The sequence below is a fragment of the Ptychodera flava genome, unplaced genomic scaffold (genome assembly GCF_041260155.1).
Source record: "Ptychodera flava strain L36383 unplaced genomic scaffold, AS_Pfla_20210202 Scaffold_99__1_contigs__length_323406_pilon, whole genome shotgun sequence".
Lineage (NCBI taxonomy): Eukaryota > Metazoa > Hemichordata > Enteropneusta > Ptychoderidae > Ptychodera > Ptychodera flava.
The window spans coordinates 295,605-312,915 of NW_027248421.1; the positions used below are offsets into that span (position 1 = coordinate 295,605).

At 37.8% G+C, this 17,311-nt stretch overlaps 2 protein-coding genes across 3 annotated transcripts; one reads left to right on the forward strand and one right to left on the reverse strand.

The window, feature by feature from the left end:
- Positions 1–3,123: 3,123 nt before the first annotated feature.
- LOC139129194 (uncharacterized) lies at positions 3,124–6,584 on the reverse strand. Of its 2 annotated transcripts, XR_011551543.1 has the most exons (4): positions 5,336–6,584; positions 4,628–4,857; positions 3,508–3,625; positions 3,124–3,354 (listed from the first exon to the last, which is right to left on the reverse strand). XR_011551543.1 is itself a non-coding variant. In XM_070694832.1 (3 exons), the coding sequence occupies exons 1-3, from the start codon at positions 4,315–4,317 to the stop codon at positions 3,213–3,215; spliced, it is 459 nt and encodes a 152-aa protein (XP_070550933.1). In that variant the 5' UTR covers positions 4,318–4,610; the 3' UTR covers positions 3,124–3,212. The 2 variants fall into 2 exon arrangements, 1 of the variants encoding a protein (XP_070550933.1); XM_070694832.1 differs by lacking the exons at positions 4,628–4,857; positions 5,336–6,584 and adding an exon at positions 4,119–4,610.
- Positions 6,585–14,998: 8,414 nt separating this feature from the next.
- On the forward strand, positions 14,999–16,687 carry LOC139129197 (uncharacterized protein MCAP_0864-like; the record flags this gene model as incomplete). Its single annotated transcript, XM_070694834.1, has 1 exon — positions 14,999–16,687. A coding segment is annotated over exon 1 (1,689 nt), but the record flags the coding sequence as incomplete, so codon positions are not given.
- Positions 16,688–17,311: the final 624 nt, after the last annotated feature.

Consider the following 17,311-nt stretch of genomic DNA (forward strand, 5'->3'; position numbering starts at 1 on the left):
GACACTGTGCTCCTCAGTGCATTTAGTGGTAGGGATGCAAGGAGAGAGGTTTGGGGAATGTTGCTGAGAAAGATGCAAAGAAAGGGTTGAAATGTGAAACTGTAATAAAACCTATTGTTTTTTAGCAGTGAGCGTCCAGCTTGGTAAACATGCCATCTTGTACATGAAGGCAAAAACAAATTTTCACATGTCTACCAAACTTGGAATTTGCATAGATCAACATAGATCATCCAAATTGATTTATCTGCAAGATTTTGTATGTTCCTTGCTACAAAATTCTGACCCATTGAATTATAACAGGAAAACAAGCACGCATGATTGGACAGTGTGGACTGTGTATTGCATGCACTACATTTGCCGTGATGATGGATTGCCAGACGACCACACTGCATCAAAGAACTGTAGGTTTAAAACGAAAATACAATTCTAAACAAACTTTCATCGTGCCATTGATAGCCTTGATTTTCTTTGGATATTGAATGGATACATTATTAAAGACGTCACTTTAGCTTGTCATTGATGGTGAAATGATTTTTTGCAGAAACTTGATCAGTCCAGCCAAGTACACATGCTTACTCATAACAGCTAGCTGGACTGTGATGATCACAACATTGTTTTATGATATTCCGATACAAAATTAAAATAATTTTATTAATATGTCGCATTGACTTAAAGTTGCAAGTTTCCTTGGGGTGTTGAAACATGTGAGCATAGTGTGTTACAAATCAACACACCAAACAGCAATGTTCATGTAAAACAACCTGCTTGATTTCCATGGACTTTCTGGTCCGCCCATCACACTGGTATGTCTGTTCCCCTCTAGTTTCTGAAATTCTTAGTAAAGTTACAAATTCAGTCTCAAAAGTTTTGAGTAAATTTCAAAATTGATTGTATTAATCAAATTGTCAGATATCAACAAATTCCTTTTGTATGCCAATACAGCTCATCTCAGAACCGGACATACTTATATACACACAAGAGTTGGCAACACCCTGACAATTAATAATCTTCAACAGCACTGATTTACATTTACAACTTATTCTATGTGAAGTAATTCTTCAATTGCAGATACTATGACAGAAGAGTTCAGCACTGCCAAGATATGAGTATAGCACACTGAATTTTGAACCAGAGTTATGAAAATGACTGAACTGTGTCACAATAAGTTTCTTTTATTAAATCAATCGTTTCATTTTTCTAAGATTGTAGAGACTAAGGGTTAAGGGTATTAGTAACTTTAAACCAGGAAAAAATACCAATAAGTGGAAAGGATCAAAAGAAATCAACTTATTTATTTCTTTACATATTACAAAACCAGAAAGTAACACATAATTCTAATTTAAGTGATTTAAGGCTAGTTTTACAAGCTTACTTGTCAATGTTTGATGATGGAAAGAAACAAAAAACCACGAATAAACCTCAAAAGCAACAAAATTCCAAGCATAACATTACACGATGGTTCAGAATGTTCATTTACAAAGTTCACTTAATATGTACTTTGAAAACGATAGTATTTAGACAGCTGTACCGCGGCTACTTACTAAAAGTCTGTGAAAAAGAGTACTAAATATCGTTGTTTTTCAGGTCAACAAGTGATTGGATCAGAAACATGAGTCATGAAACAGTAAAACAACAACTGATAAATAAGTAACTTTTCTCAAGAGTAACTTGAAACGCCTCGCCTGAAAGAAAATTTCATCCGTTTCACGGAAACTGACTGCGTATTCGAGCGCCACAGCAATGAACGGTTGGGAATTTTAACATTGATTGTTCACTTTTTAGCTGCATGATTCAGCCTGCCAAAAATATTTTTATTTTGTAGATAAATAATTGAATTTCTTACTTTTTTATTTCGTTTGTTAATGAAAAGTCATTTTAATATTTTTAGATGCTTTAAAAATTTCAAAACCCGCTAATAGGCAACCATTCGGCCAAAATGCAAACGAAAAACAGGAAAACCAAAATCGAACTATGGGCTATTTCTGTATGAATACTCTCAGTCTCTTTACCCTTACGCTTATTACTCTCGCCGATGCACGATTTTTGCATCAAATTTTTTCAGGAAGCGATTGAGAAGAAAGGGTTACCTTGAATTATTGAGGTTTTTGCTGATAATTTGCCAAATTAAATGAGAAAAAACACTACGCAAATTTCCACACGCTTACACACTGAGTGTTTCAAGAGGCCGGCCTTTCATGTTGTACAACATGTGATTATGGAGGTAGTAGGAGACTGAGGTTTCTTGCACGGTCGCGCCGATGAAATGGGAAGCTGAAATTTTTGCTCGTAATTTTACAAACGAAATCGTAAATCCACTCAAAACTTCGTATTTTTTTGACATATTTGAAACCCATGAGGAACGTAATTCATTCTCCCCTGCACAGTAAAAAGGAGATCGAAACGACATGCATGTCAGGACCAAACGCACGCAAGATGTCCGTCAACATCCACCAATCTCGTAATGTACACTGACAGAACAAAAACACTTTGCAGGGTTCGACATTCGTGTAAATGATCACTATCCCGCAGGACCAGTAAAATGTTTAATTCAGTGGTCCTGCAAAAGATTTGGTAGTCCCGTCTGAAAGTCTCATGACATAACTAGGCAATAACTTGTTGTTCGAAAAATGTTTTATTTCACATTAAAGCAAAACTCTCAGCACTTACAGAAACATATCATTTACATTTAGGAGTCAACTGTTACTGACTAGTATCCTAGCCACTGAAGAAAGTCAATGTCAAACATGGTAGAACTGTGGTTTCCACAGTACTGTTCACTAGTCATCAGACATAGAAATTTGCTGAAACATTGCATATGCTTTCTGTGCATGGTTAAGTCTGTAATTAATGGAAGCATCATCTGATTCATCAGAGTAGAAATCCTCTTCTGCACCAGAATCCTGAGCATCATCATCATCACTATCAGTCATCTTCTGCTGCTGAGATTCACAAGGTTTGCTCATGGCTACACATTCCAATGATTGGTCTTGCTCCTCTCCCGCTCCAGCTGCATCGCTAACCAAAGTGGGACTGTCTTTGGGCTTTGTTTTATTACTTTCATTAAAGCAAGGTCGTCTACTCTTTTTGAGCCAAATGTTTATTGAGTCATGTGGATCAAAAGTTTTCAATACTCGGACTGTTAAGCTGCACCATCATGAGATCTGATAGACTCGAGTCTGTCAACCGGCTCCTCCAGTCAGTTTTCACAATCTTCATTTGAGAAAAACCTCTTTCGGCTTCAGCTGAACTGGCAGGTAATGATAGGATAAGGTCATCAATGCCAAAATATTGGGACATTTCCCAACCAAAGCAGAGTTGATCTGTGCCCATGTAACTGCAGACACATTGTTGAATCTGTAAAAAGTAAAATTCAAATTGAACAAAATCAGTGATTTTGATGTATGTGAAACAATTTCAGTGATAATCAAGATTTTGCATTCGAAGTAACTGCTGTAAGTTTGGTAAAAGTTACATGTATGTAATAATGATTTGACAAGACTAACATACCTGGCATACAGAAGGTGTTTAAATCTGATCCATTCTGGATACAAACTCTCAGTATTCTCCTGTTGCAATGCAGGTCCAAACTGTTTAGTCAGCAGAGTCAAGGAATGATTACCAAAGTCTACAAGAAAAGTACCAAAAATATTTTGCAATATATAATTGAATAACATTACTATATTAACCACACAAATAAAATTGTATCACAGTCTCAGCTGACCGAGGAAATTGAAAATCTTGAAAGGTGCTGAGGAGTATTATTTGAAGAACATAGAACATTATTAAAAATAATGTAACAAATATAGAGCACAAGGTCAACAGCTCATATTAAAACATTTGTTATGTGAACTCTCAAAACAGTGCTTTAACTTTTTTTCATGTTTCCACACTATTTAAGTGACTACAATGTAGACATATTTCAGTTGTACAGAATAAACCACACTGTTGGCCTCTGTAACTGACAAGGGACATTGCCCATGTGCCAAATTGCTTACTTATAAATAACTATATTAGTATTGATAACAAAATTTACTAAAAACAGTGATGAGTAAGAACACAACTAAAATTCCATGCAGTGCCATGCCATGCAAATCTACACCAATGCATTGACACATTACCTGGCTCATCTTGAAGGGATGGAGGCCATGCATTTAAGTTAGCAATTGAAGTTGCATTTAGGATTTCTTCATCTACCTCAAACCGATCAGCGAGACAATCTATCAACTTTGTAAGCAGACTTTTCCTAGCACTTGTGAAACTAACTACGTTCCCTGAAAGCATCTGGCCACAAAACATATCACTACCTATGACCTGCATAAGTTTGGGACCATCACTAGGAAAAGAAATGGTAAAATTGAACAATTTTATATCTAATGTACATCAACAGTCACTACGCCCACTGATCTAAGGAAATCTGGGACATGTTTATTTATAAGTAAAAAAGCTTGTTTCTAATCGCACTTCATCACTAGATGCCAATAGTTCAGATCAGAGTGGTTAACGAAATTTCAGGATAATCTGCAGTGGCATTTCACATTTGGTTTTCATTGTTCTGCTGAACTATGCAACTATCAAGCTACAGCATGTGTCCTTAGTAAAACAATGCTATAGCTAAGGAATTACCCACCTTTCCTTGTAAGATTCCAAAATTGCCTGAGCTGATTTCACTTCCCCTAGGATAGATGCAACTGTTGTTGTTCTGTCTTGAAAGACCAATGATAATGTTGACAGGCACGTCGATATGTCCCATAATAGAAATAGAAAGTATACTCCATTTTTACTTGTCAGCAATTGAAGAAAATTCCTAGCTTTAGCAGCCGAGTCTTTCCTGCTGGCAGCGTCACTGGTATTCTGTATCTGAAATTTTTTTTAAAGGAAAGTGATTTAGTTGTTTACAGGGGCTGTGGCCTTACATGTAAATATAAATTGTGATATTTAAAAATGATAAATGAAAGGAATAAAAGCAGTACCAGTAGCAAGCCAAATGTACAGTACTACTTCATACAAACAGGCCATATTTGCATGCCAAGACTTGACATAATGTGACAAGATTCACATACAGAATATGGACATGTTGTAATTACAGCTAACTATAGAAATGCATTAATTAGCATGTTATAAATTACAGATCAATTATTAATTTATTTATATTTGAAATGAATTTAAGCTTGTTGTTTTTCATGAAAGGAAACATAGACACAACTTATAAAACCTTACATTTTCTTGTACACATTCAATAATTGTCATCAAAAAACCATGCTGATATATTTTTATTGATGATGCTCATATATTTTCACAGTGGATTGTAAACATTGAGCAATAGAAATTTACTAACCTGTTGAAGATGTGTTACAATAGGTAGGTATCCATCAATGAGGTTCCGTATTGCTCTCTTCGTGTGGGGTAACCATCGCGTACCGGACACTCGAGTTGGCATCAAGGGTTTCATTCCATGTGCATGAAAGGACATTATCAGATTGCTCCTGTTTAAGCTGCTGTTTCGGTAGTAGTAGTATAGATTGGTCATAAGACCATCAATTTTGGAATACAAAGGAGTCGATTTACATGCATCCTTATAAGCCAGTTCAAGTCGGTGAGCAGAACAATGAACACCAAGTATGTAAGGCCTCTGCAAATTATCTTGGAATTTCTTCACCACGCCACCTTTCTTCCCTACCATGACACTTGCCCCATCGGATCCAAAGCCTATGACTTTTTCCTTCCAGGAAGTAGACTCATCTCCCAATGTGGATGATAATAAGGTAGATAAAGCATTTGAAATACCATCGGCATCAGCTTTTGGTACATTCTTCACACCAATAAATTTGGTAGACGAAACACCCAAATGACATGACCTAACATAGCAAATTTCCGCCTCCCTGTGCGAGCTATCGGTAGCACCGTCCGAAATAATGGACAACCATCTCGCTTGATTAATCATAGAAGATAGTTTGTTCCGCTCACAATCGGCTATAGCAGAAACAAATTCTCGTGCCCTTTTGTCATTTCTATACGTAGACCCGACATTCAAACCTTTTGCTTCATCTAAGTCACACAACCAAGGAAAATCGGACAATGGTCTGCCATGTTTAGCGAGAGCATGTGACGTTTTGAAGAGAACAACCAGTCTGCTGACAACCTCTTTATTCAAGGATAGAATAATTTTATCGGCCCGAGTCTCGCCAGGTTTCGCCTGCTTGGCTTCCAGCTTACCAACATTCCTGCTATGAGTAACTGAGATGGCATGTGCCTTAACAGAATCTAGTTTAAAATTCGAACATCCCGTCACAAAGGTGCCCACAGCGTCAAATTTTCGACAAACCTCGCAGTACATTTACTGACAAAATAGGACAGCCAAGTGTATTTCGTTTTCCAAGCCTCCTGAAATTCACGTACCCGGACGTTATCATCGTAGCACTTGTTTCTTCGACGTACCTCTACTGTAGATCGTGCTTTTTTGGCAGCCGGGGGAGTATAGCCAACCAAAAAACGTTCCATCATTAGTAAAAAATCAGAGCTGAAAATAGATCGTGCGAGTAGTTGCGAGCAAACGGCATGGACGACGCCATTGAACTATGCGCATTGCCAAAGTGCGCACCCCATACAGCGCCACCGGACACTATCTGCGTGAAAACACCGGCGCAGTACTTTTTCAATGGCCGCGCACTTCGAAGTTGCTGACGATCAGTAGATCGTGTTTATTTGCAGTTTAAACCAAAAGCTACTTATCGAAAAGTCACTATCCCGTCGGACTTGCAACAAAATAATTTTACTAGTCCTTAAAAAAAATTACTAGACTCGGGATAGTGGGCCAGCGTGAATGTCGAACCCTGCAAAGGGCATTGATCAAGCATGGACGTTCTAATGTAAATGCATCATTGTCTATCGCATTTTCATGTAAGCCAATACACTCACACGTACACTCCAAGTTCAATTATTATGTCAATTCAACACGATCTGGTATTTTCGCTGATAGTGTGTGTGCAGCGTGAATGGTACGCTAGTCGTTAGATAACACTTGTCACGTGGTGTGACAAAATAGTTTTACGGAAGTTGTGATCACGTGGTGTGACAAAATAGTTTTACGGCAGTTGTGATCACGTGGTTTGACAAATAGCTTTACAGAAGTTGTTGACCGAAATGACGTCAATTTTGCCTCTCCCAACTCTATAAGCTTCCTCAGTTACGTAACTTCGTCGCTAAAAACTGAATCCAATGATGAACTGTTATAGATGTTACAATGCCCATGAGAATCCATTTATGCAGCAAGGTTATAAACGTACACAACATCCGTAAGTCAGCGAGGGTTTGAATTAGTCAAGATGACCTATATCAATAATAAAACACTGACAACCTGATAATGCACTCACAATGCAATGATGGAACAATTTCAATAATTTGATAACTAGAAAACACTTGTGTTTGCATGCTTACCTAGAAACAATTCTGACAAGTTTTCTCTATATATGAAAGTTGGCGCTTCAATTTTCTCCACTTAAGAAAATTGGTATGAAGTGGGTCTCTGTCAATGATGTAATTAAAGTCCTTTGTGCAAATTTCCTTGTTTACAAGTTCAGGAGAATCACTCTGAGATTGTTCTTCTGATGAATCAAACTGGGGTGGTTCTGATGAAGAATCAAACTGGGGTGGTTCCGATGTTGAGATAAACTGGGGTGGTTCCGATGTTGAATCAAACTGGGGTGGTTCTGATGTTGAATCAAACTGGGGTGGTTCTGATGTTGAATCAAACTGGGGTGGTTCTGATGTTGAATCAAACTGGGGTGGTTCCAATGTTGAAGTAGACTGCAAATTTCCTGGTGACTTTCCAAGTCTTCTCTTTCTTTGTCTCGTAAGCTTACTGCGTCTCTTCACTGCTTCTTTGTTTCTTTTTCTCATACCTAAACATTATTGTCATTAGATTCGTGGGGAATATGCAAATTTAATTTCATTATTCACATTAACATTTAGTCCTGTATCCCTTTTCCTGCCAGACAGTATCAATTCCCCATCAGCAAAGTCAGTGAAAAAGTGGCATTGCTCAGCCAAAACATTAAGTATTTCATCAACATGGCTTGGTATTTCAGGGATGTAGAAATTTTTTGTCACAGCAGGAAAATTATGGCTGATAGCTGGAAATGTCCGTAATGCGACCATGAAGAGGTCGCGGGTGTCCCCCTCCCATGGTGCGGATTTTTTTTTATTCTGAAGTTTCCAGAATGGCTCTCCTGGACCCATTTTGGTGGAGGCATCATGGGCCAGTGGCTAGAGCAGTGGACTCACGATCAAAGGATGGTGAGTTCGAGCCCCGGCATGGCTGTGGTGTTGTGTCCTTGGGCAAGGCACTTTATTCCTCATTGCTTCTCCCCACCCAGGAGTGATGGGTACCTGGTAGGACAGAGGTTGTTATGTGTGCGTTTAGCTCTGCTGCGCTTATTGGCTGCACATGTGAGCTGTTGTCTGCTCCCCAGGGAGTTGAGTGGTATCATATTAGGTCCAGTGACCAGGGGTAATAATAATTGTAAAGCGCCTTGATCACATCTACTTGTGGATATGTGCGCTATATAAGAACCAAATATTATTATTATTATTATTTTAAGAAGTTTTGGTCAAATCTTGCACACTTTTACATCATGTATGATGTAACAAGGTTGGACAGTCAGGCGATCTCTCTTCAGGTATTTTTATTTGTGAACATTTAACATTTATGATTTGTATATTCTCGTGTTTTCAATGTACACTGGCCACCATAAACTGGTAACTTCGTCAAAGCCCAATTTTCTGTTCAATAGACACAGGTGAAAAACTTGAAATTTACTTGTCGAATTGTTCCCATATTTTTCGTACATCGGAATTGAAGAACAGCAGCTTTTGCTGCACAAATAGAAATTATGGAGTCTGATTTTTCGCTCACTGTTGCCATCGAATACATTGCTAAACACAGCTAGGATTTCTTTCTCACCGTCGCTCTGAGATAACACGTACTGTACATTGTTGTTTGATTCACAACCCGATGAATTGACATTTCTAGTAGTGAAACTTTCACTTGTTTCACCAGTTTCACTTAAACATGGTTCACATTCAGTTGTTTTGATAATACTGGAACATATTGGCTGGCATTGCACAGCCATGTGGGAATTCGACTCGTTGTTTTGGTTGCGATTTCCGGAGTAGGACTTGCACTGACACACTGCTAAAGTGCTGGCAGGTTCATCGGCAGATTTTTCACCGAGAGTTTGTTTGACCTGTTTATCAGAGAATTACTTGATACTTGGCTGTTCTATCGCCCGAACATTTACGTTCTGGGTGCAATCTCCGCAAAGTTGACATAGGCTTGTCATGCACATACAACTGGGTGACTGTACCTAGTCACAGCCAGGCATGTGACCTGAAAAGCCACCATCTTGCCATGTAAAAACCAGTATTTAGAATTTCATGTATAACAGCCAGGCATGTGCCCTGAAAAGCCATCATCACGCCATGTAAAAACCAGTATTTAGAATTTCATGTATTAGAGCCAGGCATGTGACCTCAAAAGCCGTCATCACCCATGTAAAAACCAGTATTTACAATTTCATGTATTAGAGCCAGGCATGTGACCTCAAAAGCCGTCATCACCCAATGTACAAACCAGTATTTACAATTTCATGTATTAGAGCCAGGCATGTGACCTCAAAAGCCGTCATCACCCCATGTAAAAACCAGTATTTACAATTTCATGTATTAGAGCCAGGCATGTGACCTCAAAAGCCGTCATCACGCCATGTACAAACCTGTATTACAATTTCATGTATTAGAGCCAGGCATGTGACCTCAAAAGCCGTCATCACCCCATGTAAAAACCAGTATTTACAATTTCATGTATTAGAGCCAGGCATGTGACCTCAAAAGCTGTCATCACGCCATGTAAAAACCAGTATTTACAATTTCATGTATTAGAGCCAGGCATGTGACCTCAAAAGCCGTCATCATGCCATGTAAAAACCAGTATTTACAATTTCATGTATTAGAGCCAGGCATGTGACCTCAAAAGCCGTCATCACCCATGTAAAAACCAGTATTTACAATTTCATGTATTAGAGCCAGGCATGTGACCTCAAAAGCCGTCATCACCCCATGTAAAAACCAGTATTTACAATTTCATGTATTACAGCCAGGCATGTGACCTCAAAAGCCGTCATCACGCCATGTAAAAGCAGTATTTACAATTTCATGTATTAGAGCCAGGCATGTGACCTCAAAAGCCGTCATCACGCCATGTGAAAACCAGTATTTGCATAAATATGCAGGATTTTGCGTTAACGGAAACACTGACAATCCAAACGTCATTATGATGAAGTCAAAATTCTGCTTTCAGTCACTTCATGGGTATTGCACTTAGGCACAAGTACAGTTGTATCAAAAACATACAAACAAACACATGGAAAATTTGTATCATTTGCCGACACCTGTCATCGTTCACGGCAGGTCCCATACAGTCGAGTTTTTTCATGTCGTCTACACTGCTGAAGATTACATGTATAAGATCATGATAGAAATGCTTTACCATAAGTTTCTTGTTGATGAGCTAAGTATCTGGGTGGTGAATTGCATCGTTTACTGTAAATGAGCCACAAAAATCCAACTGCACTGAAAATACTCGCAACACGCAAGGTTGAAGGTTTAAGGTGGCACCAGTCTAACTAACTCTATATTCTCAGTTGTTCATACTCGATCAAGTTTGAAATCGACGCTGGCTTGGCACGAGTATTTTGACCCGATTTTGGCGGCCTCATAACTTTCACGCAGGGATGAGGTTTGTATCAAAACATGAAAACACATCCATTTTACACTTCCAGCCTACGTTTTACATCTACCGTCATTTTAAGCTAAAAAAATCTTCTTCAAATTGTGAAAACCGGTGTTGACATCCTAATATTTAAATTATTTGCTTTAAAAGTGCTCCACAAACCTCATTTGAAGTGGAATGGCCCAATAGTGGAATAATATCAAAAAGTGATATGGTTGTCATCACTCCTTATAGCAACCAACTTTTTTAAGTACAGCCAGGAGGAAGCAAGGTCAATTTCAGTTGATTTCGTCGCTAATTTTAGAGTGTCCTAGGAAAACAGTCATAACCAAAGCATGTGTATGCATGATAAAGTGCACAACTCGTCAAAATACGGACACATCACTCGAATACGATGCGGTATTGTCCAAACTTCGTGTAATAACCCCTAAATATTATTATTGTTGAAAATGCATTCAGGTCCGGACTAGAATTCATTTGTCAACAAAACACAATGATTATAAATAACACATGTATAGTCAGCGTGTTCATTTTTAGCCGATACCGGCCAATTGACCGGCTTCTTCCTTATTTTGGCTGGCTACTTTTCAGCACTGTTTCGCTCTCTAGCCCCGAAATTCTACTTTTGATAACAATATTTCGATTTTTTTGGTGGTCTTGCAAGCCGGAAATAATATTTAAGAAGTGCCGATGTGGCTATATGTAGTCTGCTAGCAAAAATTTATGCGGTGAACTTGTTGCTATCACTTTATAGTACCGCGATCAGCGAACGTGTTGTGATATCATGTACTATAGTATCGCGATCAGCGAACTGGGAATCACTCTCGAGGTCAACCCTTCCTTCCTGATCACAGCCCGAATTATTCCGACGTTCACATCGGGTATAGCCAAACATTGGACTAACATACAAGTACATACAAGTACGAATAGCCAACCATTTCCAAATGAAGCTGATGTTGTTTCGCTCAAACGCGGAAGAGAAAGTCGACACTTGAGAGCTTTGATTTTCTGCGTAAGAAGAATAGGGCCTTGTCTGATGGGTTTGGTAGGTTTTTGATCAAATCTATAGCGATCAAAAGTTACTGAGTCTCATTTTTCATACTTTTGAAACGCCCTGTCAATCCATCCATGGTCGATGACGATGTCAATATTCAACCATGGAGGTAGAAGGTAGAAGGTCGATCACAGTGTCAAATTTCAGGTTGACCGATATCGCATTGTGTGTACTGCATTACAATCGACTGCCGGTGGTTTGTACACATAGGGTCACTAAGGGAGTTGTACAGGTTCGCGTTCAGTGTCGTTAGTTTGGGATTTTAACAAACATGAACACTGAAATTTAGCTCTCTTTTTCAATAATATTCAACATCACCAAAAAATCAATAATCAGCTGGTGGATTCGTTTTATTGTGAAATTTAATAGTACAGTGAATTGAAATCACAGAAAATTGTGTTCCTATAATAAGATGTATTTCAAAATGTTTGTTCAAGTCATGAGCTAAATATAATTCTACACAACAGTCTGGTGAAATTTTGCTATTATCCTTGCCAACAGAATGCAGTTGACAGGCCCGAGTGATATCAAATTAATTTTTCTGACTTTTTTTTTAAACTTTATCCCACAAAAACATGTTGTAATTGATTGTGATAATGATTATTCTGTATGCTGAAATGGTTTTTCATACTGTACAAGAATGCATGAAATTACTCCATAATGTCTTAAAAGTTTACAGAATTTCTTGCACACCCCCGCCTGAAACCCTTCACATGTGTGTATGTTGAAATAGCCTTTTATACACTGTATAAGAATGCATAAAATTACTCAGAAATGTCTTCAAATTAAAAAAAAAATCCTTAACACCTTAACACTCTTATGCTGAAATGGTCTTTCATACAGTACAAGAATGCATGCAATTACTCCAAAATGTCTTCAAATTTTAAAAATTTCTTGCACACAGGGAGGGGAACCCCCTCCCTGAAACCCTCCCCTGTGTGTATGTTGTCTCATACACTGTATAAAAATGTGTATGTTGTCTCATACACTGTATAAAAATGCATAAAATTGCTCAGAAATGTCTTCAAATTAAAAAAAATACTTAACACACCCCTCCTCTCCCCCCCCCCCAGTGCCCAGGGAACCTGGTTGCACACGGAAGCTAACCGCCTACTTTTCTAAACTTTCCGCCTACTTCAAAATTTTGAGAACCCTATAGTGTGTGTTGACAAGCAAATTACTTGACACCAGCATGACATAGGGTTTGGGGCAAGAAACTGTAGTTGATACAAAGAACTTGAATACTGACAAAATAGCCAAAAGTTACAGCTAATTTCCCTCTAAGAATCAAACACAGTATTTGTGTAGAGGACATTATTTGATCAACAATGAAAACACATCCATAAAAATACGACAGTGCCATTTTAAAATCACATCGAAAAGCAGCAAGGACTCTGTCAATTATGAAATCACACACGGACAAAATTGATTTTCTATAAAACGCATGTGCCTACATAGTCCAGTCAATCTACGAGATTTTGGCACCCAACCCTTCACAAATTGCAACAGAATTTTTTTCTTCAGAATGCATTTTAATGAGGTACCCAGAACAACATATTAAAAGTTTACTCGAATCCACCTTGGGGAAATATGTCCAATTTGCATAAATCAAATATGGCGGCCAACCATCCAACAAAATAACATAATTGGCCATATATCACATATTAAACAAGCTATTTCAGTTATTTCAAAGTCTGAAACTAGTTATTTGGCTCAGGGAATCATTTTGGAGGTATAATCTTTCATATAGGCACCTCGTTAATTTGCATTATTCCAATATGGCGGCCAACATTCCTACAAAATGACATTTTGGTCATATACCACGTATTAAACAAGCTATTACAGTGATTTCAAAGTTAAAAGTATATTTCTTTGGCATGGACAAACGATTTTCTAGATGCTATGATTTGCATAGGTAATTTGTTAATTTGCATAATTCCAATATGGTGGCCAACATACCTACAAAAGACATTTTCTGTCATATACCACGTATTAACCCTTTTGGCGCCAAAGTCTATTTTTGTCAAGTTTATAAAATGTACCACAGTCAATTTTACTGCTTTTTGCCAAAATTTTGATAAAAATATTTGGCTGCTGAAGAATGATATCCGTTTGGTCCAAAATTATGAAAAAACCGTACAGAAAAGTTCACAGAAATTGGTAAAATATTGCATTAGAATTTGGTGTAAAAAAGTACAGCAGTCAAAGGGTTAAACAAGCTAATTCTGTGATTTCGAAGTTAAAAGTGTATATCTTTGGCATGGACAAACAATTTTCGAGATGCAATGATTTGCTTAGGTACTTCGTTAATTTGCATAAATCCATTAGGGTTGCCAACATACCTACAAAAATAATTTACTGTCATATACCATGTATTAACCCATTGGGCGCCAAAGTCTTTTTTTGTCAACTTTATAAAATGTACCACAGTCAATTTTACTGCTTTTTGCCAAAATTTTGATTAAAATCTGTAGCTGCTGAAAAATGATATCCATTTGGTTCAAATTATGATAAAACGTACAGAAATGTTCAAAGAAATTGGTAAAATATCGCATTAAAATTTTGGTGTAAAAATTACAGCAGTCAAAGGGTTAAACAAGCTAATTCTGTGATTTTAAAGTTAAAAGTATTTCTTTGGCATTGTCAATTATTTTTGAGGTGCAATGATTTGCGTTGGCACTTCGTTAATTTGCATAAATCCAATACAAAAGAATTTTCTGTCATAAAATGTATTGAACAATCTATTTCAGCCATTTTGAAGTTAATTGTATTTCTTGAGCATGAAGAAACACCTTCTGTGGTTCAATGTTTTTTAAAACACACTTTGATGATTTTCAGAAATTGAATATGGCTGCCAAATTAATGCCCAAATAGCTTGTAATTGTAAATTATCTGAGGGCGCTTCGCAAGATGGCTGACAAATATCCACAGTTGTAAAATCCAGTTAAATCATCAAGAGAAATAAGCCATCCATCCTGCAAAGTTAGTTATATTGGATTATGAACTACTGTGAGTGCCAAGAAGAAAGCACATCGGATTCTTTGCCGTATTCTACTATCTATTGTTCCCTGAACAATTGCTGCTTTCCACACAATGGCTGCCATGAAAGACCACGTGTCAGTAAATCAAGACCAAGGCGAGATGTCAACAGCCGATTTATGGCTGATGGCAATGGAAAACTTCAATATCAAAACTCTGATGACTCTTTTTGCTTAGAAGACCTTGACATGGAGGGGGAAGATATTAAGAAGACTTGGCTTGGTAATTTGGTAGACAAACATTTTGAAGGATTAATCAATGTGGAGTGGGGCAATACAATGAGGTCACCAGTACGTTTCAAATTTTGCACAGAAGGAGATGACACCCACAAAGCTACAAGTTTTAGTGATGCTTGGATTCATGTTTTATCAGCTGCTAGACCAGAATCTATAAATAAGATGAAAGATCTTCAGCAATTCAAATTCACACTGGACGGATCTGAAGGGCAGGTCACTGTGAATGTATACAGTTCTACTGGAACTATCATGTTTCAAGGTCACCACGTAGACTGGCTATCAGCTAAGCTTGATATGTTACTGTTGGCGGTAAAAGAGAGACTGACTTTAACAGAGGGGATATCAGAGACATGTCTTAAAGAGATCAATGACACAACCACAGAACAGCAAACCGAATCATCAACTCAGCCATCATCAGTGAACTCTGATAGTCCAATACCTGCCTTGTCATTACATCATTTGACCAACACCATTTCTGATCACACAACACAAAGTAAATCAACAGGCAATTCAGTGTCACCACACAAGACCGTAGCAAATATGAAGGAAACAAAACAGCTGCAAAATTCTACACCGAAGAAGTCCAACAAAGAAAACACGCCATCCAAGATTCCAAAACGGAAACAAGTAACGAAAACAAATACTCCATCATCAGTAAAATCAGGATCCAACTACAATATAAATACTCAGGATCTGGCAACTACCTTATCAGGCATGTTCAAGACTGTTCAGCAAATTGACCATAAGTATTGTGAACTCATGAGAAATGGGCATAACATCACTGACATTGCAAATAAGTTAAGATCGTTTGAATCAAATCTAAATCAGCAAAACACTCATATACAACAACTTCTGAAGATGACAGAAAAACATCATCAAATGTACACAGAGATAAAACAGACGCAATCATCACAGAAAACAAGTGAGTGTGTTGACTGCAGAGATGACATCAAGCAACTGGATAAGAAAATTAATCACCTTAACAAGTCTATCCAAGGATTACAGGAAATGATGCAACAATCTCAAACCAAGGTGGATACCATCCTACACAACCAGCAGCAACAACAGAGACATTTCCAGGACACCATTGTAGAGATGCAAAAAATGAACGACTCACTGCTCAAGGCTCAAAATGAAACAGAAGCCAGAATGAAAGTGCTGATAAAGGAAAAAGAGGAGAAGCCTCAGAACAACAAAGGGAAATATCAGGAACTATCAACCAACCCTTTCGCACCACTCATGAATACAGAGAGTGTCCATGGGAATCCGTTTGCAAGGGAAGATGAATCATCTCAAGAAGAACAATGGAAAACACCCAGGGTAAAGTTTGTAAGAAAGACTCAGACACTCATTGTTGGTGACTCTATGCTGAAGGATATCAATCCTTCCAGGGTGTACAGAAATACTCATGTTAGAACTCTTAGAGGAAGTAATATTCCTCAAATCACAAGTTACATTCAATCTGTGTCAGCTTCCAACATAAATAATATTGTCATTCATGCTGGTACAAATGATATTGATAGTGGTATTCCTGTAGAGGAATGTGTAAACAAATATTCTGAGTTGGTTCAGGTAACATTAGATAAATTCCCAAAGTCAACAGTTTTTATCTCATCAGTCATTCCAAGACAAAATAATTCATTATTCCATGCTTTAAACACACAACTGCATAAAATGTGCAATACGCATAATAATTTAGTGTTTATCGATCACAACAATATCAATGCAGCAACACATTTGCATGACAATGTTCATTTAAATGACCAGGTACAGCTTTGTTAGTAAGGAATATTAAGGATATGCTCGCTCCAAACCTTGGTGTGAACCGAAACCTTTTCAGGAGAAGACAACATTTTCAACACCCTGTAATCCGGTGGTACAGCAATACGGGGACGCAACACAAGGTTTTCATTGGTCTAGAAATCACCCCATTTTGCCACAATATGTTGATACACCTCAAAGCCATAGGCAAATGATACCAATCAATAGATATGAGTAACTTTACATTTCAGAAAAACAGCAATATACAAAGTTCACTGTCAATATCCTACTGGAACATACAGGGTTACCAAGAGAGAAAGTTTCAAGACAGTGACTTTATAAATAATATTACTCAACATGACATTATTGGTATTGGAGAAACTTGGCTCACAGAGCAATTGAAACATACTTTTCACATTCCTGGATACTATGACT

What these genes read in the sequence shown, in the direction of transcription:
- LOC139129194 (XM_070694832.1), bottom strand. Translation starts at nt 4,317, where the DNA reads ATGCAGGTCATAGGTAGTGATATGTTTTGTGGCCAGATGCTTTCAGGG. An exon ending in ATCCCTTCAAGATGAGCCAG is followed by an intron (nt 3,626 to 4,118) that starts GTAATGTGTCAA and finishes CTTTTCTTGTAG; the next exon opens with ACTTTGGTAATCATTCCTTG. An exon ending in AAACACCTTCTGTATGCCAG is followed by an intron (nt 3,355 to 3,507) that starts GTATGTTAGTCT and finishes TACTTTTTACAG; the next exon opens with ATTCAACAATGTGTCTGCAG.